This window comes from Rhinoraja longicauda, chromosome 17 (genome assembly GCF_053455715.1).
Source record: "Rhinoraja longicauda isolate Sanriku21f chromosome 17, sRhiLon1.1, whole genome shotgun sequence".
NCBI lineage: Eukaryota > Metazoa > Chordata > Chondrichthyes > Rajiformes > Arhynchobatidae > Rhinoraja > Rhinoraja longicauda.
In genome coordinates, this window is record NC_135969.1 from 7,606,368 (window position 1) to 7,630,690 (window position 24,323).

General features: G+C 47.8%; 2 protein-coding genes across 15 annotated transcripts in view; one reads left to right on the plus strand and one right to left on the minus strand.

The window, feature by feature from the left end:
* Positions 1 to 24,323, minus strand: part of atp2b2 (ATPase plasma membrane Ca2+ transporting 2) — a 1,022,617-nt gene that overhangs the window by 320,000 nt on the left and 678,294 nt on the right. The window lies entirely within an intron of this gene.
* LOC144601592 (uncharacterized) lies at positions 570 to 20,444 on the plus strand. Of its 2 annotated transcripts, none has more exons than XM_078413800.1 (5): positions 570 to 778; positions 6,982 to 7,048; positions 13,217 to 13,323; positions 17,038 to 17,238; positions 19,123 to 20,444. In XM_078413800.1, exons 1-5 carry the CDS (start codon positions 709 to 711, stop codon positions 19,200 to 19,202), a joined length of 525 nt encoding a protein of 174 aa, XP_078269926.1. In that variant the 5' UTR covers positions 570 to 708; the 3' UTR covers positions 19,203 to 20,444. The 2 variants fall into 2 exon arrangements, with proteins under 2 accessions (XP_078269926.1, XP_078269928.1); XM_078413802.1 differs by having other exon boundaries at positions 17,038 to 17,116.

Here is a 24,323-nt window from a genome sequence, read left to right on the forward strand (position 1 = left end):
TGTTTTATTGTTGGACTGTGGGTGACTGAATTTCGTTTTTTTGGATGACAAATAAAGCTATCTTGAATCTTGAATCTTGAATCATGGGAGGAATAGATCGCCGAGACACACAGAGTCAGTTCCTTCCTACACACTCTTCACTTCTGTCATCGGCCATATAATAACCTATTGGCAGGTCCTTTGCAAGGCCAAACTTGAACTAGTTAGTGATTCAACCATTAGAGTCTCATTAACTATCGAAGGTGTCACAAAATGCTGGAGTAACTCAGCGGGTCAGGCAGCATCTCAGGAGAGAAGGAATGGGTGACGTTTCGGGTCGAGACCCTTCATCCAAGTCTCATGAACTGTCCTCATTTAGTTTAGTCGAAACAGTGAGTTGAATCTTCAAGAACTGCAGCTTCCAGCAGGGGGAACAAAAGCAGTTTAATGACTGTTGTTTTCATCATGATACGTTGGCGGGCACCTAATCAGATGTAAAGCACTTTGGTCAACGTGGGTTGTTTTTAAATGTGCTATACAAATAAAATTGACTTGACTTGACTTGACTTGACATCGTGCTCTGCAAGATGACTCTGTCATAAAACAATTTCCAAACGAAACTGAAACTCCAAGCACTGCACACTAACTTTCTCATTCTGTTCTTCTGAGCACACCGGAGGATCACGTTAACTGAGGTCTGAAACACAAGGAATAAACTGGAAAGAAAATATGGCCATAAAGATGATGAGCTTGCAGTCGATGTGTTGGCTGATAGCCTGCCTGGCAATTCAGCCTTCTGGTGAGTTTGGAAATAAACTTGCTCCATTCCATTCTTAATTTAAGGAATACGTTGGAGAATTTATTGAAAATTTCCCGCAATATGGTAACATTTTATTCTTGCGCAAATTATGTCGCCATGATGTTAAAAGTGTTAATACGTACAGTAGAGCAATAATTCTGGAGTAAGTTCAAGAGAATTTTCTTAAGAATTAAACTACCTTGTGATTTTCGAAAAGAATGTTGCATCCGATTGTATTGCATTGGGTGGCACCGTACAAGTGCGGGCAAGTAATTCAATTGTACATTGTACATTGGCAAAGGTACAACATTTTTACTGAACGAAAGTGCTTTAAAAGTTCTGAAGTAAGTGCAAGCAACAGAGTGGAACTTGACAAGGTTCATTTTCCTTCATTTGTTTAATAGTCAGCATCGATTAGTACGCAAATATTTATTCCTCTCACTTGCTTTCCAGTTGGTACAGTAATCGGTTATCTTCAACACACAAGTCTCTCGGTGGTCTGACCCTTCTTTCAGTTCTTTTAATTCTATGTCACCTGTTTTTTAAAATCTCTTTGTGAAGGAAAATTGATTTTTCTGATTTACTCTTTGTATACACCTCATCAATATTTTTTTAAATCTCAATTAATCTCAATTTTTAATTAATTCAATTAATTTAATTAATTTCAAATTTTAATCTCAATTAACACTCTTTGTTCCAAAACTCCCCCCCCCCCCACATGTTTATAAAGTAATTCATTCAAGCTGAAATGTCCTTGCAATGTTTCTGTAATGGGAAAGGAATTGCTCCAAGTTTCTGGAGTGGTTTCAAATTCATCGGTGAAAGAGCAGATCTATCCACCAACCTGTCCACCACAATCGACCTGCTTTCCAAACTAACTATTGAAACCCAGGGGAGAGGGTTGAGTTTCGAGGTTTTCTCCCTTACCTGAGAACCATCTGGTTTAGTTAGAGATACAGTACGGAAGCAGGCCCTTCGGCCCACCGAGTCTGCCCCGACCAGTGATCCCCGCACATTAACACTTCCCCAGCACACGCTAGGGACAATTTGCACATGCACCAAGCCAATTAATCTACAAACCTGTACGTCTTTGGAGTGTGGGAGGAAACCGACGATCTTGGAGAGAACCCACGCAGGTCACGGGGAGAATGTACGAACTCCATATGTACAGCACCCGTAGTCGGGTTGGAACCCGGGTCTCTGGCGCTGTAATCGCTGCAAGGCAGCAACTCTACCGCTGCACCACCGTGACCGCCGCCAACTCTCTGACAACTTATGGAAAGTTACAGGAATATTCAGATCCTGCCACTGTGGCCTTTTACAAAAGACCTTTTTTTCGAGTTCCAGGTCATGGTAAAAGTTATATCAGTCTGATTTGCATTTTCCATTCTCAGTTGCAATTGAAGTTTCAGAAATCGTCAGACTCTCCCCTGACTGTCCAAAACACAGACGCGTTCAAAAATTTACAATCTTTTAAAATATTCTCCCAAGTTTGTTGATCAAGCATTAAGTCCACAAAATCTTTAGGGATGAGGGGTAATGAGATGAAACATTGCACAATATCCCATTCAAATGGATTCAGTTTGGAAGCCTGTTTTTGTTTAATATAATATCAGACAAATGTAGTCACATTGAGATTTTAGACCTAACTCCTCACCGGCCATTTTTCTGGCACCAATAGCTTTCTGAGATCATAAAATGGCCGAAAGGAAATTCATGTGAACCTCTGGATGAAAATGTCACCTTCCTCCTTCTGAATAAACAGGCGATAACATTAGACCACAGCTTACGTTAGTGTATGCAAAGCATGGTGAGAGCACGTTTAGCCCATTACAAAACCACAAGACCACAGATACCAGAATTCGAAGGGTCCTGACCCAAAACATCATCTATCCATTTCCATCCACTGATGTTGCCTGACCTGCCAGCAGTTTGTTATTTACCCCAGTCCAAAAAGATTACCTGGCCAAATGCCACTTTCTAGCCTTGCAGTTCTCAACTGTTCAATCTACCAATTTTTAAAACAAATGAAGGATTTTGCATCCATGATCCTTCCAGGCAATGATGTCCAGCCTTAAACGACCTTGTGAGAGAAAAGATTTTTCCTAATCTTCCCTCAGATCCTTTTTCCAGTTGTTTTAATTCTCTGTCGCCACATTTTTGCTCTTTTCCTGAAAGGAAACGGATCCTTCTTATTTACACTATGTGGACACATTATCAGTTTTTGTTGTCCTTAATTACGTCCACTCTCAGCCTCCTTTGTTCCAAAAATTCCCCACCAGTCTATAAAATACTTCATCCATGCACTGTTTCTGTAATGGAAAAGGGATCGCTCCAGGGTTCAGGGATGGTTTCAAATTCATCAAAGTGCAGATCTATCCACCGACGTGCTCACAATGTTCTCAGTGTTCACCAAGCAGGCGTTTGATACCTGAGGGAGAGGCCTGTGTTTCCAGATTTTCTCCCTCACCTGAGAAACCGCTCCATTGTCTGACAATAGACAATAGACAATAGGTGCAGGAGGAGGCCATTCGGCCCTTCGAGCCAGCACCGCCATTCAATGTGATCATGGCTGATCATTCTCAATCAGTACCCCGTTCCTGCCTTCTCCCCATACCCCCTGACTCCGCTATCCTTAAGAGCTCTATCTAGCTCTCTCCTGAAAGCATTCAGAAAACTGGCCTCCACTGCCTTCTGAGGCAGAGAATTCCACAGATTTACAACTCTCTGACTGAAAAAGTTTTTCCTCATCTCTGTTCTAAATGGCCTACCTCTTATTCGTAAACTGTGGCCCCTGGTTCTGGACTCCCCCAACACTGGGAACATGTTTCCTGCCTCTAGCGTGTCCAACACCTTAATAATCTTATATCTTTCAATAAGATCCCCTCTCATCCTTCTAAATTCCAGTGTATACAAACCTAGTCGCTCCAGTCTTTCAACATATGACAGTCCCGCCATTCCGGGAATTAACCTAGTAAACCTACGCTGCACGCCCTCAATAGCAAGAATATCCTTCCTGACATTTGGAAATTTGTGGGAATATTCAGACCCTGCCACTTTGCTGCTTATGTCATCACAGAATGAAAAGATCACGTAATTAGGGAAGATTCTTGACTAGTTTAGTTTAGTTTAGAGATACAGCGTGGAAACAGGCCCTTTTGGCCCACCGGGTCCGCGCCGACAAGCGATCCCCGCATATTAACACCATCCTATAAACACTAGGGACAATTTTTACATTTGCCAAGCCAATTAACGTACACACCTGTACGTCTTTGGAGTGTGGCAGGAAACCAACGATCTCAGAGAAAACCCACGCAGGTCACGGGGAGAACGTACAAACTCCGTACAGACGGCACCCGTAGTTGGGATTGAACCCGGGTCGAAGAACCCCGACTCAGTCTGAAGAAGGGTCTCGACCCGAAACGTCAACCATTCCTTCTCTCCTGAGATGCTGCCTGACCCGCTGAGTTACTCCAGCTTTTTGTGATACCTTCGATTTGTACCAGCATCTGCAGTTATTTTCCTACCCTGCTCCCTAACTCCATCATTCTATGGCTCCAAGGGTTAGTCCATGGTGTTCTATTGTAGAGGTAAGATTAGGGCTGCGCAGTTTGGTTCAGATACTTGATGTTTGTAGGAATTTAGCTGTTCCTGAACCTGGTGGTCTTAGACTTTGGGATTCTGTACCTCCTTGCCGATGCTGGCAGCAAGAAGAGTTCCTGGCCTGGATAGTGGGGTTTTTGAGCCGGTGCCTCACATAGATGCTTTTGATGGTGTGGTGGGCAGTAACCAAAGATACTCGAGGAACAAGATGGACCACTCCGTTGAAATGGCCCATACTGAAGTGTAGTACGCAAAGGAGCCATTTTAGTAGTCAAAACCCGCTGTTCGTTATGCCTCTCGCAGTGTAATCAGTGTTGTGGGGGAACAGTATGTGTGATGACACCATTAAAATGCAAAATACATCTCATCTATCAATTCACAGATTTTTGTTATTTTTCTTTTTAAATGTTTCTGTAAGTTTCTGCCTAAAATGGCGTCATGACATAGTACGGTTTTTAGGGTGGAGTGGTCTATCTTGCTCCTCGAGTATCTTTGGCAGTAACTGTGGAACGAATGGTTAGACGACTTTTCGGGTTGGGACCATTCTTTGGACTCTTATCCTTATTTCAGATCAGGGTCCTTGGTGTTGTTGACATGAAGTCCGAGGTAGGGTCTCGACCCGAAACGTCACCCATTCCTTCTCTTCAGAGATGCTGCCTGAGCCGCTGAGTTACTCCAGCATCTTGTGTTTATCTTCGAATAACATCATAACCCTTGCCCTGTCCCGTCCCGATATCAGGTTTGTTATTCCTTTCCCCATCTGCTTCCATCTGCCCATCGCCTCTCTCTAACCTTGTTCTATTTATCACCTTCCAACCTCCATCTCCACCTTCCCCCTCTCATCTCCACGTTTGCATCCGTCAGCCCAATTGGTTCCTTATTTGTTTGCACCGATTGTCCACCAGCCTTTGCTGAAAGTCGCCTCCCTCCCCTTCCTTGCTCCATCTGCCCATCCTCTCCCACCTACCTTGGGTTTTCCACCATCACCTGCCAGCCCATGTCTCACCCTTCCAGTTCAAGAGTCAAGAGCGAAGAATCAAGAGTGTTTTATTGTCACTTTTCCCAGATAGAACAAAGAAAATCATACAGCAGCTCAACAGAATATGTAAACATAGTGCACTGGAAACAATATAATAAACCAGAAAAAAAGGTCTGTGTGTGTATATATATATACACATACATACTCACATATGCAAATACACACATATACACATATGCATACCCATATATATATATATATATATATATACGTACATACACATATACACATAAATATACACACACCTACATACACACACACACACACACACACACACACACACACACACACACACACACACACACACACACACACACACACACACACACACACACACACACACACACACACACACACACATAAAAAAGCAAACAAACAATAATAACAATAGTAGTCTATGTTCAGAGCTTATTTGAGGTTGTTGTGCTTAATAGCCTAATGGCTGTAGGGAAGAAGTTGTTCCTGAACCTGGATGTTGGTTCTATAAGATCCCCCCTCAATATTCCAGCATCTGCAAAACTCTTGGGTCTCTAAAATCATTACCTTATTTATTTTTTTGAAAGGCAATTTTGATATTGATCTGCAGAAAATGTGAACTTTTGCTGACTATTCCTCTAGCTTTAAGTTGAGTTGAGAGGTTGGACACGTAGTTGAGTGGTACCAGCTCTTACTTCATGTCAACAATCAACATAGACAGCGATATGTGGGATACCAAAGCTGGTGGATGAAAGGCAAGGGCCAGGGGAATGCAATCCTTGTTCTGTCACGGGAGAGAGGGGGCGGAAGCAGAACTACGGGACACAGAGCAGATGTGGGTGAGGAATTCAGGGATCTCTTTTGACAAGGCGAGAGAGCAGCGAGAACTCCCATTCAACATGGGGTCCATAAGATGGCACTTCACTTAGGGTTGCCAACTATCCCATATTAGCCGGGACACCCGTGCCTGTGTCCCGTATTAGGCCCTGGGGGGGGTGCTGTTGGCCCGGACACTGTAGGCCCGAACACTGTAGGCCTGGACACTGTAGGCTCAGGAGCCTCTCGCTGTGGGCCCGGACACTGTAGGCCCCGACAGTGTAGGCCCGGATGCCCGGGCGCCACCTAACGGAGGTTGCGTAACAAACCGCCTCCAGGCCCGGGCGGCCCCCATTGGTGGAGCGGGAGCACGTGGCCGCTGGCTGGGTGAGGTCACGTGGGGCGCGGGGTGGTGACGTCACCCTTTGTCCCCTATTTGGGAGTGAGGAAGATGGCAACCCAACCTTCACTAGAGCCTCAGACTAGACGTCAATCTCTGAAATGCTTCTCCAAAGGTTATGGGGGTTATGGGGGTGAAGGCAGGAGAATGGGGCTGAGAGGGAAAGATAGGTCAGCCATGACAGAATGGAGGAATTGCCACGATGGGCCGAATGGCCTAATTCTGCTCCTATGACTTATGACTTTATAAACCCAAAAACATTTGACTCAGAGGCTTGGCTAATAGTTTCTAGTTTTGTACTAATAGTTATTGCATAAGATCAATTTGATTTGATTTAAGATCTCTGTAACGTCTGTATTACTTTGTCAGCTGCATACTCCAGCGTAGAGTGCAAGTTGGGTTGGGACGGAGTGACCTGCACGGAGACTAACTACGTGTAAGTAACCAACAATATTGGATGCTTTGACTCTTCTTTGGTTTTTATGAGTTCAAATTGTTGCATCAGAGAATTGGATGAAATCTACAAAATACTGTGTTTTGGAATTAGATTTATAAATACATTATGTCTAAATCGTGGCATCCACTGTTATTTTATTTCTGAGCTTGGTCTGAATTGGTCTAGGCAAAGAAAATAATGCAAGGCTCACAATTCAGAACAGTTTATTGTAACCCAATCTAATGCCAGATGTAAAATACATGAAAGCGCTGACTAATGGTATTGCACCCAATGTTACATGAAATTACCAAAGGTCTGATCTAAAACAGTTTGGTTGCATTTGGCATGCAAGCTACCCTTTTAACTCCAACATTGTTTATTCTTTAATTCTAAATGTAGTTACACAGCATTCACCATGTTGACCACTTGAGATTGATTAGTAGGACTAGATGTTACAACCCCTAAGGTTTGCAACTACAATTGACTGGTGTTGTTCTTGGGGGTGACCACTAGGTGATGTTGCTACCATTCAGACACATCTTCAGTTGTGTACCTCAACGTCACTGGGTGTTTTGGCCTTTTATCACAAGACACCCTCAGTCAAGGCAGGCCCACCGCAGGGTGATCAGCCCTGGGTGTGTGTCTTATGGTTAGCCTCTAGATGGTCACGTGGCAGCCCAGACAGTATCTTTTCTCTTCAGCCACAGCCAGTGACTGCTCCGTTCGGCTGCATTTGCAAGTTCTTTGATTGCCCTCCTTTGGGCCTGCCCTCTGACTCCAACTTCCCTCAGGAGCCTTGCAGTGGAACTGGCTACAAAGCCCCTGCACCCCACCCCCACTGGACACACTCTTACACTCCAACCTTGCTCCTCTGCCTCTACTGCAAGGTTGGAATATCTCAGCCTTTTCCTTTCAAATGCCTGGTCCACAGCCTCCTCCCAGGGCACCGTCAGCTCAATGATGTAAACACGCCGACAGGAGTTGGACCAGAGGACGTGGTCTGGTCGCAGGTTGGTAGCTGCGATTTCAACTGGGAAGGAAAGGCTCTGGCCTAGGTCAACCCGCATTTCCCAATCTCTGGCTGCACACAGTGGGCATGAGTTGAGAGGCGAGGTGGTAGTCTTCCGTTTCTCTCCTTCCCGGATGAACGATTGGATTTGCGGGAATGTTAGCTGGACATTGATAGGCATGGCGTTGGTGGTAACTCTCTTGCACTCGAGTGCAGCTGCCAAACACCTCAGCACCTGGTTGTGTCACCAGGTGTATCTGCCTTGTGTTAGGCTGGTCTTACAACAGACCAGGATGTGCTTGAGGTTTGCGGGAACTGCACACAGGGGGCAGGCTGGATCCTCTCCCAGCCAAAGATTTAGGTTTGTGGGAGAGGGAAGGACATCATATATGGCTCTGATAATAAAGCTCAACATACTTGACTCCATGTTCCACAGCTCACTCCATGTGATCTTCCTCCTCTCAATGCCATCCCACCTCATCCAGCGGCCTTGCTTGGCTTGAGATATAGCTTTGGCACACCTGGCTGCTTCTTCTTGGCGGCGCACCTCCTCCACCACCAGGTGCCGACGTTCAGCTGGAGTAGCCTTTTGCCAGGTAGGTTTCATTGCTCCCAGGCCAAAGCCCCCTCGGCCTTGTTGGACATGGCCCACTATGTCCCGGTGTCGGAGGGCAGATTTTGCGTCCTGTACCACTGCTGCTGGAGTCCATTTCTTCCCTGTTGCTATGGTTGGAGCGACACCTCTAACTATTGGGTCCCGGGATTCTGTTAGTGTCATGTCCAGCCTTGTTTTGGCGCATTTGAATTCCTCCAACAGGCTTGAGACTGGCAGTGAGAGGGCTCCATTCCCATAGAGTCCTATGCTGCTGAGGCATCTCGGTAGCCCAAGCCATTTCCTCACTTGTGAGTTCACAAGTCTCTCCAGCTGGTTGATATGGGATAAAGTGACCTCGTAGATGGTAATTGGCCACATGAGTCGGGGCAGCAGACCGAATTGAAAGCACCAAAGCTTCAGCTTCCCTGGGAGAGCAGTGTTGTTGATTTGCTTGAGGCCACTGATTGTATCCTGCCTGAGTTGTTCCACCTGCTCTGCGCCCTTGAGGTGTGCGGTGTACCATCTCCCGAGGCTTTTGACAGGCTTCTCCAGGACAGTTGGTATTGTCTCGTTGTTGATGCGGAACCTTTCGTCAGTCAGCCGGCCTTTGACGATGGAAATACTGCAGGATTTGCTGGGTTTAATCTCCATTGTTGCCCATTTGATGTTTTCCTGGAGTTTATCCAACAGGCGTTTGGTGCATTGCTTTTGTTGTTGTTATAGTGGTCATGTCATCCATGTACGCCCTGATTGGAGGAAGACGCAGCCCACTCTTCAAGCGTTCCCCTCCGACTACCCATCGTGATGCTCGAATGATTAGCTCCATTGCCATGGTAAACATCAGAGGAGAGATGGTACAGCCTGCCATTATGCCTATCTCAAGGTGCTGCCAGGCGGTGGTGTTGTCCTGTGTTGTGATGCAGAACTGGAGGTCCTGGAAGTAAGCTTTTACCAGCTTTGTGGTGACCTCTATGACCTGGAAGAAGTTAAAAGCTGCCCAAAGAGTCTCATGGGGCACTGAACCAAAGGCATTGGCAAGATCTAAGAAAACCACATGCAGACCTCTCTTTTCTTTCTTGGCAGTTTGTATCTGGTGCCAGATGACATTTGCATGTTCCAGACATCCTGAGAAACCACGTACCCCTGCTTTCTGCACTGATGTGTCAATGAAGTTGTTGCTCTGCAAAAACGCTGAGAGTCTTTGGGCCACAATACCAACGAAGATCTTTCCTTCCACATTCAGAAGGCTGATCTGGTGGAATTGGCTAATGGTTGAAGAGTTCTTTTCTTTGGGAATTAGGATCCCTCCTGCCCTTCGCCATGCCTTAGGTATGATTCCTTTCCCCCACGCCACTTTCATTAACTTCCAGAGGTATTTCAGGACACCAGGGGTGTTCTTCTAGAGCCTGTATGGAATGCCATTGGGACCTGGGGCTGATGCTGATCTTGCTCGTTTAACTGTGTTCTCCACCTCCTTCCATGTAGGAGGCCTTGTGTCCATCTGGTGCTCAGGTGGATGAATAGGTGGCATGTCGTCTGGAATGGTGACTGGCTTATGCCTCAGGTTGTCGGAGTACGTCTTCCTCAGGTGCTCCTCTAGTTCCCTTACAGGTACTTTCAGGATCCCACTCTTCTCCTTGACAAAGGGGCTTTTGACAAACATATGGATCTCTGTAAAAGCCTGTCCTCGCCCGTTCTTTCTTCTTGTGTTGCTTTCTCAGGCATTCTGCTCTTCGCAGGATTGCCAGGCGCTGCTTTCCTTCTGCCTGCAGTGCCTCGAGCCCTTCCCTTTCTGCCTCTGTGGCCTTCCTCCACTGTTTTCTCAGCTGCCTCCTTTCCTTCACCAGTCTTTTTATCTCCTGCTGCCTCCCGGACTTGTACTGGAGTGATAGTTCCTTCTGTGTCCTCTGTTTCTTGACCTTCACCCCAAATCTCTCCGCCCCATAGTTGTTTATGATGTCTCCCATCTTCTCCAGTTTTCTTTCTACACATCCCTTCAATCCTTCCAGAAGATGGATGAGGTCAGTGTTAATGGTCTCCCACTGTTTCCTCAGGCAGGATTTAGGCCACACGATTTGAGGCTTTCTTCCTTCCATCTTCCTCTCTACCGCAGACTGTGGCTGGTTGGGCTCTGTACTCGTGTCCGTTGGTGGGACTATACTTGGTTGAGCTTCGCCTGGGGTGCTGATACCCTGTGGACTGTGGTGATTATCCTGCCACTGGGCTTCACTCGACTGATTTGACCTACCTCTTAGGAAGTAATGGTCAATGCGAGGCCCCTCACCAAGCTCTCAGGCACTTTTTCATGCTCTGGTGGATCTTGAGACCCTTCTCTGATGTTATATTTTCCCAGCCACAGATGCAGCTTCGTAGCTTGTGTCCTGCCGGCGCTGCTGCTCTGTCAATTGCTGTGCTGGTTGTTTGATTCATAGTCGATTCCGTTCCTGGGTCTGTTGCCGTGTGGTCTGTCGATGAGTCATCTTCCGCCCCCGCTCTCGCAGACTCAAGGGGTATTCTTTTTCTTGACTTTTTCGTAGCAATATATGGGTGGAACTTGCACTATAATTGTTGCAAAGTGCCCCTTCCAACACTTTAACCCTTAGCTCAGCAACTCTCTCTCTCTCTCTCTCTCTCTCTCTCTCTCTCTCTCTCTCTCTCTCTCTCTCTCTCTCTCTCTCTCTCTCTCTCTCTCTCTCTCTCTCTCTCTCTCTCTCTCTCTCTCTCTCTCTCTCTCTCTCTCTCTCTCTCTCTCTCTCCCTATCTCTCTCTCTCTCTCCCTATCTCTCTATCTCCCTTCCCCTCCCCCTCTCTCCACTCTTAATTTATAACCCCCAAATCATACTTGTGATGATTTAATTAAAGCAGCAGTTTTAATTTATACCTCCACTCGGGGTCAGACTATCAGCATAACAAAAGCTGTTAGCAAATGCTTCCACTAAAGGAGTACAGATGTACAGTAGCTACGCCACAGTCATGTTGGTCTGCATGTCATGCCTAGTTACGTTGAAGTCATCACAATAGGCCAAAGATAACGGCCAGGTAAAAAGATCTTTAAAAAATCAATAAGTATATCAGAGTTTGCTTATCATCTTCAAAGGTATATTTTATACGTAAAAAATATGTACAGGCAAAACAATACATTCTTTACAATAGCAATACAATACAATAGACAATAGGTGCAGGAGGAGGCCATTTGGCCCTTCGAGCCAGCACCACCATTCATTGTGATCATGGTTGATCATTAACAATCAGTACCCCGTTCCGGCCTTCTCCCCATACCCCCATACAACACGATGTGGTGGGACTTTATTTATCCCAGGAGGGAAATTGATCTGCCAACAGCCATAAAACACAAGACACATGAAACATGAAGCTGAAGGGGCGAGTGGACAGGATTGGGGATGTGCAAAGATTGGGGGGGTGGGACTAGAGTCACCCAGCAGCAACCCCCCCACCTACTGCAGCCACCCAGAGTGACCCAGCAGCAACCCCCCCACCTACTGCAGCCACCCAGAGTGACCCAGCAGCAACCCCCCCACCTACTGCAGCCACCCAGCAGCATCCTGCCCACCTACTGCAGCTGCCCAGCAGCAACCCCCCACCTACTGCAGTCACCCAGTGTCACCCAGCAGCAACCCCCCCACCTACTGCAGTCACCCAGAGTGACCCAGCAGCAACCCCCCCACCTACTGCAGTCACCCAGAGTGACCCAGCAGCAACCCCCCCACCTACTGCAGTCACCCAGAGTGACCCAGCAGCAACCCCCCCACCTACTGCAGTCACCCAGCAGCATCCTGCCCACCTACTGCAGCCACCCAGCAGCAACCACTGCAGTCACCCAGCAGCAACCTGCCCACCTACTGCAGCCACCCAGTGTCACCCAGCAGCAACCCGCCCACCACTGCAGCCGGTGCCTGTCACATCTGTGTCTCAGATGTGTAATAATGAAGCAGAAACAATCCGTGCTTCGGTGTAAGGTCTAGTTCCTTTGGACCAACAGCCCATCCCAACCCTTTACTTATGCTCAGCCTTGCTCTCAACCCAAAAACAAAACCACGGGAGTTTAAGTACCCACACCTTGCCCATCCCAATGACCAAGTGAGTGATGGTCCACTGGGCAGCATTGTGGCTCCACTCTCTCTCTTCAGCATTTTATGTTCATCAGTTCATAAGTGATAGGAGCAGAACTAGGCCATTCGGCCCATCAAGTCGACTCCCCCATTCAATCATGGCTGATCTATCCCTCCCTCCTGACCCCATTCTCCTGCCTTCTCCCCATAACCCCCGACACCTGTACTAATCAAGAAGCTATCCATCTCTGCCTTAAATATATCCATTGGCTTGGCCTCCACAGCCTTCTGAGGCAAAGAATTCCACAGATTCACCACCCTCTGACTGAAGACATTCCTCCTCATCTCCTTCCTGAAGGAACGTCCTTTCATTCTGGGGCTATGACCTCTGGTCCTGGACTCTCCCACTGGTGGTAACATCCTCCCCACATCCACTCTGTCCAGGCCTCTCATTTCCTCTCATTTTAATTAATCTTCCCTTCGATTTTCCGTAGGCAGAAGATATTAATTGGAGTTGGAGTGGTGGGGGGCATCATTGTGGTTGCACTGCTAGTATGGTGCTGCTGCTGGGCCCTTAACAGACCCACACCTCGCCAAACGGGTGAGTAACTGTTCTGGCTGGGGTTTATTATTGTCACCTGCCCTGAGGTACAGTGCTTATGTGCCATGCAATCAAATCAGATAACACAATCAGAGAATACAGTCAAGCCAAAAGTAAGCACAAACGATAGAACAAAGAAAAATACCGGAGTGCAGAATATGTAAGAAAATAACTGCAGATGCTGGTACAAATCGAAGGTATTTATTTCACAAAATGCTGGAGTAACTCAGCGGGTCAGGCAGCATCTCAGGAGAGAAGGAATGGGTGACGTTTCTTTAGTCTGAAGAAGGGTCTCGACCCGAAACGTCACCCATTCCTGCTCTCCTGAGAGGCTGCCTGACCCGCTGGGTTACTCCAGCATTTTGTGAAATAAATACCTTTGGAGTGTAGAATACAGTTTATTTACAAGTGGAACAGAGATTTAAAAGCATGAAGCAATTGTAATTGTGTCAGATGATAGTGCTTAGCATTCAGTGTGTTTCGTTTATGTACCAAAGGACAGTGAAAAGGCTTTGTGTCGCCTGTTATCCATTCAGCAAATAGACGATGCATGATTACCATCATGATGCCCACAGTGAACAGATATACAATAAAGAGAATAATCTTTAGTGCAAGATAAAGTCCAGTAAGTTCCATTAAAGATAGTCCAAGAGATCAGCTTCTCATGGGGAGGACTGCATCAGAACAGTGGGAGTCATTCAAAGGGTTGCTTCTGTGACTGGAGGCCGGTGTCCAGTGGGGTGCCGCAGGGATCGGTGTTGGGTCCCTTACTGTTTGTAATCTACATTAATGATCTGGATGTCAACGTACAGGGCATGATCAGCAAGTTTGCAGATGACACGAAGTTAGGGGGGGTGGTGAATAGCGAGGAAGGAATCTGCAAGCTGCAGGAAGATATAGATGAGATGGTCAGATGGGCGGAGCAGTGGCAGATGGAATATAATCCTGAAAAGTACGAGGTGATGCACTTTGGCAGGAATAACTTGGAGAGGGAGTACACCATGAATGGAAGGACCCTAGGGAAGACAGGGGTACAGAGGGACCTTGGAGTACAGGTACACAAGTCCTTGAAGGCAGCAGGACAGGTGGACAGGGTGGTCAAAAAGGCATATGGGTTACTGGCCTTCATTAGCCGGGGCATCGAATATAAAAGTAGGGGGTTAATGATGGAATTGTACAGAACACTGGTGAGGCCACAGCTGGAGTATTGTGTGCAGTTCTGGTCACCACATTATAGAAAGGATGTGATAGCTTTGGAGAGGGTGCAGAGGAGATTCACCAGGATGCTGCCAGGGATGAAGGGCCTCGGCTATGAGGAGAGACTGAGCAGACTGGGGTTGTTTTCCCTGGAGCAGAGAAGGCTGAGAGGGGACATGATCGAGGTGTACAAGATCATGAGGGGCATAGATAAGGTAGATGGCGGGGAACTTCTTCCACTGGTGGAAGGTTCAACAACGAGGGGACATAGATACAGGGTAAGGGGAGGGAGGTTTCAGGGGGATGTGAGAAGGAACTTTTTCACCCAGAGGGTGGTTGGAGTCTGGAACTCACTGCCTGGGGTGGTGGTGGAGGCGGGAACACTCACAACATTTAAGAGGCATTTGGATGGGCACTTGAAATGCTACAACATTCAGGGCTACGGTCCAAATGCGGGAAAATGGGATTAAAATTAGACTGTGTTTGGTAACGGGCGGCACGGACACGATGGGCCGAAGGGCCTCTTTCTGTGCTGTAGGACTCTATGACTCTATGAGTCTTCAAAGAGGTAGATGGGAGGTCAGGACCCGTTCTCTCGTTGGTGATGGGATGATTCAGTTGCCTGATAACATCTGGGGAAGAAACTGTCCCTGAATCTGGAGGTGTGCGTTTTCACACTTCTGTACCTCTTGCCACCGTGACTTTCCGACACACTAGTTCACAAAGCTGCCATTAAACTGATTCAATTGAACGCTAACAGTCCACCTGTACAGAATGTGGACATGGCAACAAAAGAGAAACGGGCTGGCTATTTAGGCTCGAATGTCACGCTATCTTGAATCTCGACACACAGCAGAGAGACGATTGATCCACACAATGGGTTAGTTGCATCACTGCCAGATCCATCAATACTTAGATGATCGCAGCAAGTATCACCTACTGTGCCTAATTCTCATCATGAGAACAGCAGGGCAGGGATGAAAGCAGGGTGGAAGGTGCTCTAGGCATTGAAGACAGACACAAAATGCTGGAGTAACTCAGCGGGACAGTCAGCATCACTGGAGAGAAGGAATGAGTTGAGACCCTTCCTTAGACTGAGAGTCAGGGGAGAGGGAGAGAGAGAAAAGGTGTGAATACGGGACATCAAAGGGGACGAGGTTCAAGGAGAATGTAGAATGGATCATTGTAAGCTTGAGGAAGGTGACAATGAAGCACACAGAGATAAAATTTAATCTGGGGGCAGTCAGACTGGTTGGAGAAGTAGGATAGGGTAGGGATGGAGAGAGAGAGAGAAAGCAAGGGTTACTTGAAGTTAGAGAAGTCGATGTTCATACCGCTGGCGTGTAAGCTGCCCACATGTAATATGAGATGCTGTTCCTCCATTTTGCGCTGGGCCTCACTCTGACAGTGGAGGAGGCCCAGGACAGAAAAGTCAGTGTGGGGATGGGAGGGAGGGGGGTAAAATGTTTGGCAACAGAGAGGTCGTGTAGGTTTAGGCTGAGGTGTTCAGCGAAACGATCGCCGAGCCTGCACTTGGTCTCGCCGATATACAGGAGTCCTCAGTGCAAACCAGCATCTGCAGTTCCTCCCTGCAGATTCCACTGGCAGTCAGGGGGAATGCCAAGCTGCCTAGAACCCCTGTCCCACTTAGGCGATGTTTTAGGCGACTACAGGCAACTAGGCTGTCACCACACAGTTGCCGGGGTGTCGCCTGTACGGCCGTGAGTCGTCTCCAATGAGTCGTAGCGTTTTTCTGGTCGCCGCTGGATTTTGAATTTTTTTTTTTAAATCGCCAACCGTTGGTTTGACGCCAATGATCGTAGCGTGACGTCTCCTGACGGGGTCGCTGTTGCAGGTTGTCGCCAGGTTGTCGCCAGGTGACGTAGGTTGTCACCGGTGCTGACTTCGTTGAATTCCATTGGCGACGACCTACGTCAAACCAACAAACCAACAGGTACATGCGTCAGAACCGGAGGCCAAAATGACGTGAATTGCCTTCAGTTGTCGCCGACACGGTCGTAGATTGTTGGGGGTAGATGTAGGTTGACTTCGGTTGTCGTAGGTTGCTGCCTGTGCGGTCGTAGGTTGTCGTAGGTGCGGTCGTAGGTGGACGTCCTGAGTCGTGACGATTGGGTCGCTGGCTGTCGGTAGCTTGCCGTAGCTTGACGTCACTAGGTGGTAGGTTGTTGTAGCTTGTCGTAGACATTGTCGTAGACTATTGCAGTCACCGGCAGTCGCCTAAAAAACCCGCATAAGTGGGACAGGGCCCTAATTAGGAATTCTATTGTAAAGAAGCTGCCACAAGATGGTTGCACTTAATGAGCTTGCACTTAATTCTGTGATTTTCTATAAACATATTGGCCTCAAATCTGTTGCCACAGAGTGCACTGGTCAGGCATCTCGACAGTGATTATGCGAGATTTTGCTTGCATATTCCAACCAAACATTGTCAGATAACTTTTGGCCGTGGATAGTTCCTTTTATTTAATTAATGTTGGTCTCCTCTTGTTCTTTCAGCTGTTGTCAACACCACTGCTGCAACTGTGGTGCCGATGGGCTATGGACAACCTGTGTTGATGTATCCAGGCTTCCAGAGGTACCAGCCAGTGCCTGTTCAACAGTCCCCTGCACAACTGCCCATGAATGCGCCCCCTTGCTCCTATGCTTACCCACAGGCAGGCCAAGCACAGCCACCTCCATACAATCAGGCAGCATCTGGTAAATAAATGTTGCACAACCATGTCCAGATCGACAGACACAAAATGCTGGGGTAACTCAGCGGGACAGGCAGCATCTCCGGAGAGAAGGAATGGGTGACGTTTCGGGTCGAGACCCTTCTTCAGACTGAGATTCGGAGAGGGGGGAACTTAGAGGAGGGAAAAGGTTGGGAACAAATCAGAGCCCGCACCGATGACTCAGGATAGGTGAAGCCCACAAAGGTCCATTGTTGGCTGTGGAAGAGGTGATAAGAAAGGGATTTGAACAATAAAACTGGCAGGATTACTAGCATGGGGAGGGAAGGAGAGAGAGGGAATGTAAAGGTTACTTGAAATCAGAGAAATTCATATTTATACCTCAGGGCTGTTCATAGGTTCATAATTTGTAGGAGCAAATTTAGGACATTCAGCCGATTAAGTCTACTCTGCCATTCAATCATGGCTGATCTATAATTCTCTCTCAACTCCATTCTCCTGCCTTCTCCCCATAACCCCTGACACCCTTACGAATCAAGAATCTGTCAATCTCCACATTAAAAATATCCATTGACTTGGCCTCCACAGCCTTCTGTGGCTATGAATTCCACAGATTCACCGCTCTCTAATTAAAGAAATCCCTCCTCATCTTTCCAAAGGTATGTCTGTCCTTTTATGCTGAGGCTGTGACCTCTAGTCCTAGACTCTCCCACTAGTGGAAACATCCTCTCCACATCCACTCTATCCAAGCCTTTCACCATTCGGTAAGTTTCAATGAGGGTTCCCCCCCCCCCCCCTCATCCTTCTGAACTCCAGCGAGTACAGGCCCAGTGTCGTCAAACGCTCATCATACGTCAACCCAATCATTCCTGGGATCGTTCTCGTAAACCTCGCCTGGACCCTCTCCAGAGCCGGCCCACCCTTCCTCAGATATGAGGCCCTTCCTTGCGGAGGATGTAGCCTATCCTCACTGATAGTGGGTGGCATGAAATCTCAGGTGCAGGTCGTCGTGGCTGGATGCATAAATCCTTTTGGGGCTTTTCAAAGGCATCCGGACCACAGGTTGTGTATACAATCCTAAGATCCTGGCCAGTAAAATGTTTGCCTGCACCTACACCAACTTGCTACTGAGACGGTCTGCGTCCATTGTGGGTGGTTGGGGAGGAAGCCCATTGGTTGGAGATGGGAAGGACCTGGAGTATTGATGAGCCAGTCTAGATTTGTACCACCCCACCATTGACAAGTCCAGTATAGTTTGGGGTCTGGTGACGCCACTCCCATTTACTTACTGATTGCTCAAGTAAGTAAGCCAAAAATAACAGGCGGTGAGGTTAATTATGTGTCCTTAGTTTACAGTTATTCTCCAATTATCTTCTAAAGTGTCATGACATAAAATGGCCTGTAAACATGATTTACATTGATGGGTTCAATACACAGTGAAGAATTTGGGGAAATTTGAACCCTTTCACTTACTTTCGCATGCACAGTTAAATAAATAGCACACCAACTGTGCCAGAGAGGCACGGCGACGTAATGGTAGAGCTACTGCCTTACAACGCAAGAGACCCCGGTTCGATCCCGACCACCTGTGTTTGACTGCACGGAGTTTGTACGTTCTCCCCGTGACTTGCGTGCGTTTTCTCCGAGATCTTTGGTTTCCTCGCACACTCCAAAGACATATAGGTTTGTTGGTTAATTGGCTTGGTATAAATGTAAACTGACCCTAGTGTGTGTAGGGTAGTGTTAGTGTGCTGGTGTTAATGTACAGATAGGCGTGGGCTCGGTGGGCTGTCGGGCCTGTTTCCGCGCTGTATCTCTAAACTCTAAACTGAAACTAAACTAAAGTTTATAGGCTGTTTTGCCCATTATTTGATGCTAACATTTCATGACTTTGCTTTTATTGTAACAGGTGGACGACCTTCGCAGGTTCCGACCGGAGGCATGAATGATAATCCAAAATTTGTCAATACAGCGCAAACCAACATATGAACAAAACTACCAGCCACACCCAAGAAATGCTTCTGCCTGCTTTCATCCCTCCCAATATTCGTTAACCAAGTCCAAGGCTGAGTGAGATAGGAGAGTTCAGAGAAAATCTAAACAGAAGTTGTGCTAGAAAAAGTTAGAGAAGAGTACTGTCAGAACAAAAACAACTTTAGAAGTTAACACATTTGTCTGTCTCTGTCATGTCTGTCATGTAATTCCATTATAGACAATAGGTGCAGGAGTAGGCCATTCAGCCCTTCGAGCCAGCACCGCTGGCTCACTATTATAATCGTGATGCTCATAATAGCATCACTATTATGGTGAGCAGAAATGTCTTTCTACCTAATAATGTCTAGTCTGAATTAAGGTCCTTGGTCCTTAGCACAAACTGAAATTCCCTCCCTGACCCTAATTTCTTTGTTACCCTCAGACTTGGCTGCTTTAAGGCACTCCTGCCTAACATTTTACACGCAGACTCCATGCAGCTTAACGTCTAAAACTCTGCTGCCTCAAATCTAAACTTCCCATTACGTTTTCAAATCCGCAGGGCGATTCCTTTTCCTGACACCATCTATAGCTTCCTATGGGCCTTCTTCAACACCCTTGGTCCCATTGAATACAAGGCTCACAGATTCAGTTGCTCCACTGCAGCGTGCTTGCCTTCAGGTGCCTGGGGATAAACTCTCAGGCTTGCTTTTCTTCCTCGTTTACTGGCTTTAAAGTGCTCATTTAAATCCACCTCTTTCACCATGTTTTTGGCCAGATGTTCTACTACTGTGTTATTTTTAATGGTTAGTGCAAAAGCAGAGAACTCCAACTCAGACTTGGAGCTGTGTCACTGACTGTACCTGTGATGTCGACAAATCCGGACCATGGGGCCTGGTAACTTATTCAAGGGAAGTCCAACTTCAAAAAGGGGCTCAGGCTAAACTGCCCAAATGAATGATAAATATTCCCATCTTATTTTCTTGCTTTCATGCTAACAATGATGAAAAAAAGGTCATCTTACAATAATAGGACTTGTTACATTCCTGAAAAGATTATTATAGTTAAAGGTCTTTAGTTCTACTGTTTGTATTGTTTGATACATTCTAGCTTTTTGGCATGCCTCATAAAACAGGTTATATGTAGAAAAACATGTTGGGTTCAGGTAAAGTAAGCAAGTAAGCTGGATTTCATCTGTGAGCTTAACAGTAATAAGATGGTGACACCATGTTTTGTGTTAGTTTACGCTGATTTTTGATTTCGCAAATTTAAAATCTGTTTTGATTTTTCAGATTTATGCTTCTTTTAATAAACTTCTTTTTAAAATATTCTTAATCAGACCTTGTTGCCGATTTTGACTTTGAGGTGTGTTCCAGGGCTGCTCTGCTTGACAATAATATGGGCGGCATGGTGCCAGGGACTCGGGTTCCATCCTGACTACGGGCGCCGTCTGTACGGAGTTTGTACGTTCTCCCCGTGACCTGCGTGGGTTTTCTCCGAGATCTTCGGTTTCCTCCCACACTCCAAAGACGTACAGTTATGTAGGTTAATTGGCTGGGTAAATGTAAAAATTGTCCCTAGCGGGTGTAGGATAGTGCTAATGTGCGGGGATCGCTGGTCGGCGCAGACCCGGTGGGCCGAAGGGCCTGTTTCCCCAATGCATCTCTAAACTAAACTAAACTAAACTAATATAAAAAGATAAAATGATTAACTTCCTGTGCGGCAATGAATCATCTTAAGAAACATGTCTAAATACTCTTGATCTGCAAATAGTGCAGAGTTTCTTCACCACACGGCTATGAATAAAAATAGGTGTCCAAGACAAAAAGAACATTAATACCCATTATTCACAAACCCAGGATGTTCCAGAGACCTTTGCAGCTTCTAAAATATTATGTGCTCTCTCTACTGTAAAGTGGTAAACTTCATAATCTATTACACAAAGCAAGTGCTACAAAAGTTAGAAGATACAAGACCATATCATGTTTTTTTTTCATTGATGTCAGTCAGGGAATTAATATTAGCCAAAACATTTGGGGAGTTCTGCTCAGAGTGATACAGTGTGGAAACAGGCCCTTCGGCCCAACTCGCCCACACCGGCCAACAATGTCCCAGCTACACTAGTCCCACTTGCCTGCACTTGGTCCATAACCCTCCAAACCTGTCCTATCCATGTCCCTGTCTAACTGTTTCTTAAACGATGGGATAGTCCCAGCATCAACTACCTCCTCTGGCAGCTTGTTCCATTCACCCACCACCCTTCTCTTTGAAATTGTGCCATCGAAACGAATGGGGACTGAGAATCATAGCTGACGGTCAGGATGGTGACTCACACAGAGTGGAACTCCTATCCAAACTCTATTTACACTAAAGTCTCTGGACTGGTGCCTGAAACCACAACTCCTTGGCAGAGAGGCAGCCATTCCATTGGGATTATTAATTTTCCATAATCAATGGTAGAGTTGCTGCCTTACAACGCCAGAGACCTGGGTTCAAACCTGACTATGGGTGCTGTCTGCACTCCAGTTTCCTCACGTACTACAAAGACATGCAGGCTTGTAGGTTAATTAGCTTGGTATAAATGTTAATTGCATCTAGTGTGTGTCGGTTAGAGTTAGCGTACCAGGACTGCAGGTCAGCGTGAACTCGGTGGGCCGAAGGGCCTGTTTCTGTGCTGTATCTCTAAACTCAACTAAACTGAACTAATAGCGCTTAAAAACCTGCCACTTGTTCACCATGATACCGCACGAGAGAGCAGAGGTCATCTTCAGAACTATTATGGTGAGTCTGGAGGCTTGTTCTTTGTTAAAGAAGTATATTGCGACAGCAATATTCGATTACAAATTATAACAAACAAAATTACAGACAACCATTAAATCAAACTGTTCGCTTCGAAGTTCTCTTCACTCTGCCTGGTTTTGGGCGCCAAAACCACCACCTGACCTAGCTGGCCAATCCGAGGGTTCGACTCACAGGACCAATCCATATGGTCACTACATGACCCCCCCCCCCCCCAGAACCCGAGGTACGGAATCTAGCAGGGAGACGGACTTCGCGACCAGAACGAGTAAGGAGGGGGGTTGCAGGAACCACAGGAGCAGGGGGTCCCGGATCAGGTGGAATTGCCGGAGGACGGCCCCGCCGAGGCGGTTGACCGACCAGGACGGGACGGTCCTAATCCAAGTGTGCAGGTTTGAGCCTGGACACAGAGACGAGCTCAGTCCTGCCCCCGACATCCACGGTGAAGGTGACCGTCCCTTTACGCAACACGCGGAACGGCCCTTCATAGACCCTCTGCAACGGGGAACGATGGGCATCCCTGCGCAGAAACACAAATTCACAGTCCTTCAAGGCAGGCGGTTCATGCACCATGGGACACCCGTGACGTGAAGTAGGAACCGGAGCCAGGGAACCCACTCACGCCCGGAGGGATGCCAAAACCGACGGAACCGAGGGCTGCTGACCAGAGGACTCCGGAAGGAAATCCCCGGGTGGCGAGCCATATACCAGTTCCGCGGACGAAGTTCCGAGTTCCTGCTTTGGAGCAGTACGGATGCCCAAAAGGACCCAGGGGAGCTGGTCTGCCCAGTCAGGGCCGTCCAGCCGCTCACTGAGGGCCGCCTTATGTTGCCGGTGAAACCATTCCACGAGCTCATTAGCCTGTGGGTGGTACGCCGTGGTCTGCTGCAACCGGGAACTGTACAGCTCCACTAGCGTAGCCCAAAGGGCAGAGGTGAACTGGGACCCCCGGTCGGTGGTAATGACGGACGGAACACCGAAACAGGCCACCCAATGGAGGGCCAGGGCTCGGGCACAAGAGGCGGCGGGGGTGTCGGACAACGGGAAATCCTCCGGCCAATGGGTAAATCGGTCAACCACCATGAGTAGGTGAGTGTAGCTCCTGGAGGAAGGTAAAGGCCCAACTAAATCAACGTGAATATGAAAAAAACGGATCGCAGGGACCGCAAACTCCTGCACCGGAGGTTGGACATGCCGGTGAACTTTAGCGGTCTGGCAGGGAACACAAGAACGGGCCCAAGCGGCTACTTGTTTCTGCAGGCCATGCCACACAAACCTAGCGGCCACTAAGGCAGAGGTGGAGCGGATGGACGGGTGCGCCAGGCCATGAATGGCATCAAACACCCGGCGCTGAAGGGCGGCCGGCACCACCGGCCTAGGGCGGGGAAGGGAAACATCACACTAGACTTTTGTACCCGCAGGCCCGCAAGCCACTTGGGCCAACTTCAACCCCGAAGTGGTGGACTGGTATGCTGAGGCAGTGTCTGCCAGGCGCTGTGCCTCCGCAAGCTCCTGGAAATCCACCTCGCATTCCACCGCTGAAATTGGGGAAATGGCTGGCCGGGACAGGGCATCAGCAACGGCATTAAGCTTACCCGCGACGTGTCGGACATCGGTTGTAAACTCTGAGACGGCAGTCAGGTGCCGCTGCTGGCGGGCCGACCATGGGTCGGACAATTTCGAAAAAGCAAAAGCAAATGGGCGGCCTTCTAGAAAATACCTAAAGTGGCGGACAGCTAAATAGAGAGCCAGAAGCTCTCGGTCAAAGGCGCTATACTTCAGCTCAGCCGGATTAAGCTGTCGGCTGAAAAACGCCAAGGGCTGCCAACTGCCATCCACCTGCGGTTCCAAAACCCCTCCCACCGCCACGTCCGACGCATCGACCGTCAGGGCCATGGGGGCGGACGTGGACGAGCATGGTGGCGTCTGCCAGAGCCACTTTAGCTGCCTCAAAGGCCGTCTCAGTGGCCGCTGACCACCCGAACTCGACAGGTTTGCCTGCGAGACACTGGAAGAGTGGATGCATGACCTTCCCACTGCCGGTACGAACCTATGGTAGAAATTCACCAATGGGACACCCGTGACGTGAAGTAGGAACCGGAGCCAGGGAACCCTGCAACCCCTTTACTGTGGTGGGTCGCGGGAAGGCACGGACAGCCTCCACTTTTTTGGGCAAAGGTGTGGCGCCGGCAGAGGTAATCCGGTGTCCTAAAAAATCAAGAGAGTGGAGGCCAAATTGACACTTGGAGGGGTGGATGATGAGCCCGTGGTCTTGAAGCCGCCGGAACACGGTCCGCAAATGGACCAGGTGTTCCTGCTCCGAGCGACTGGCGACCAGGA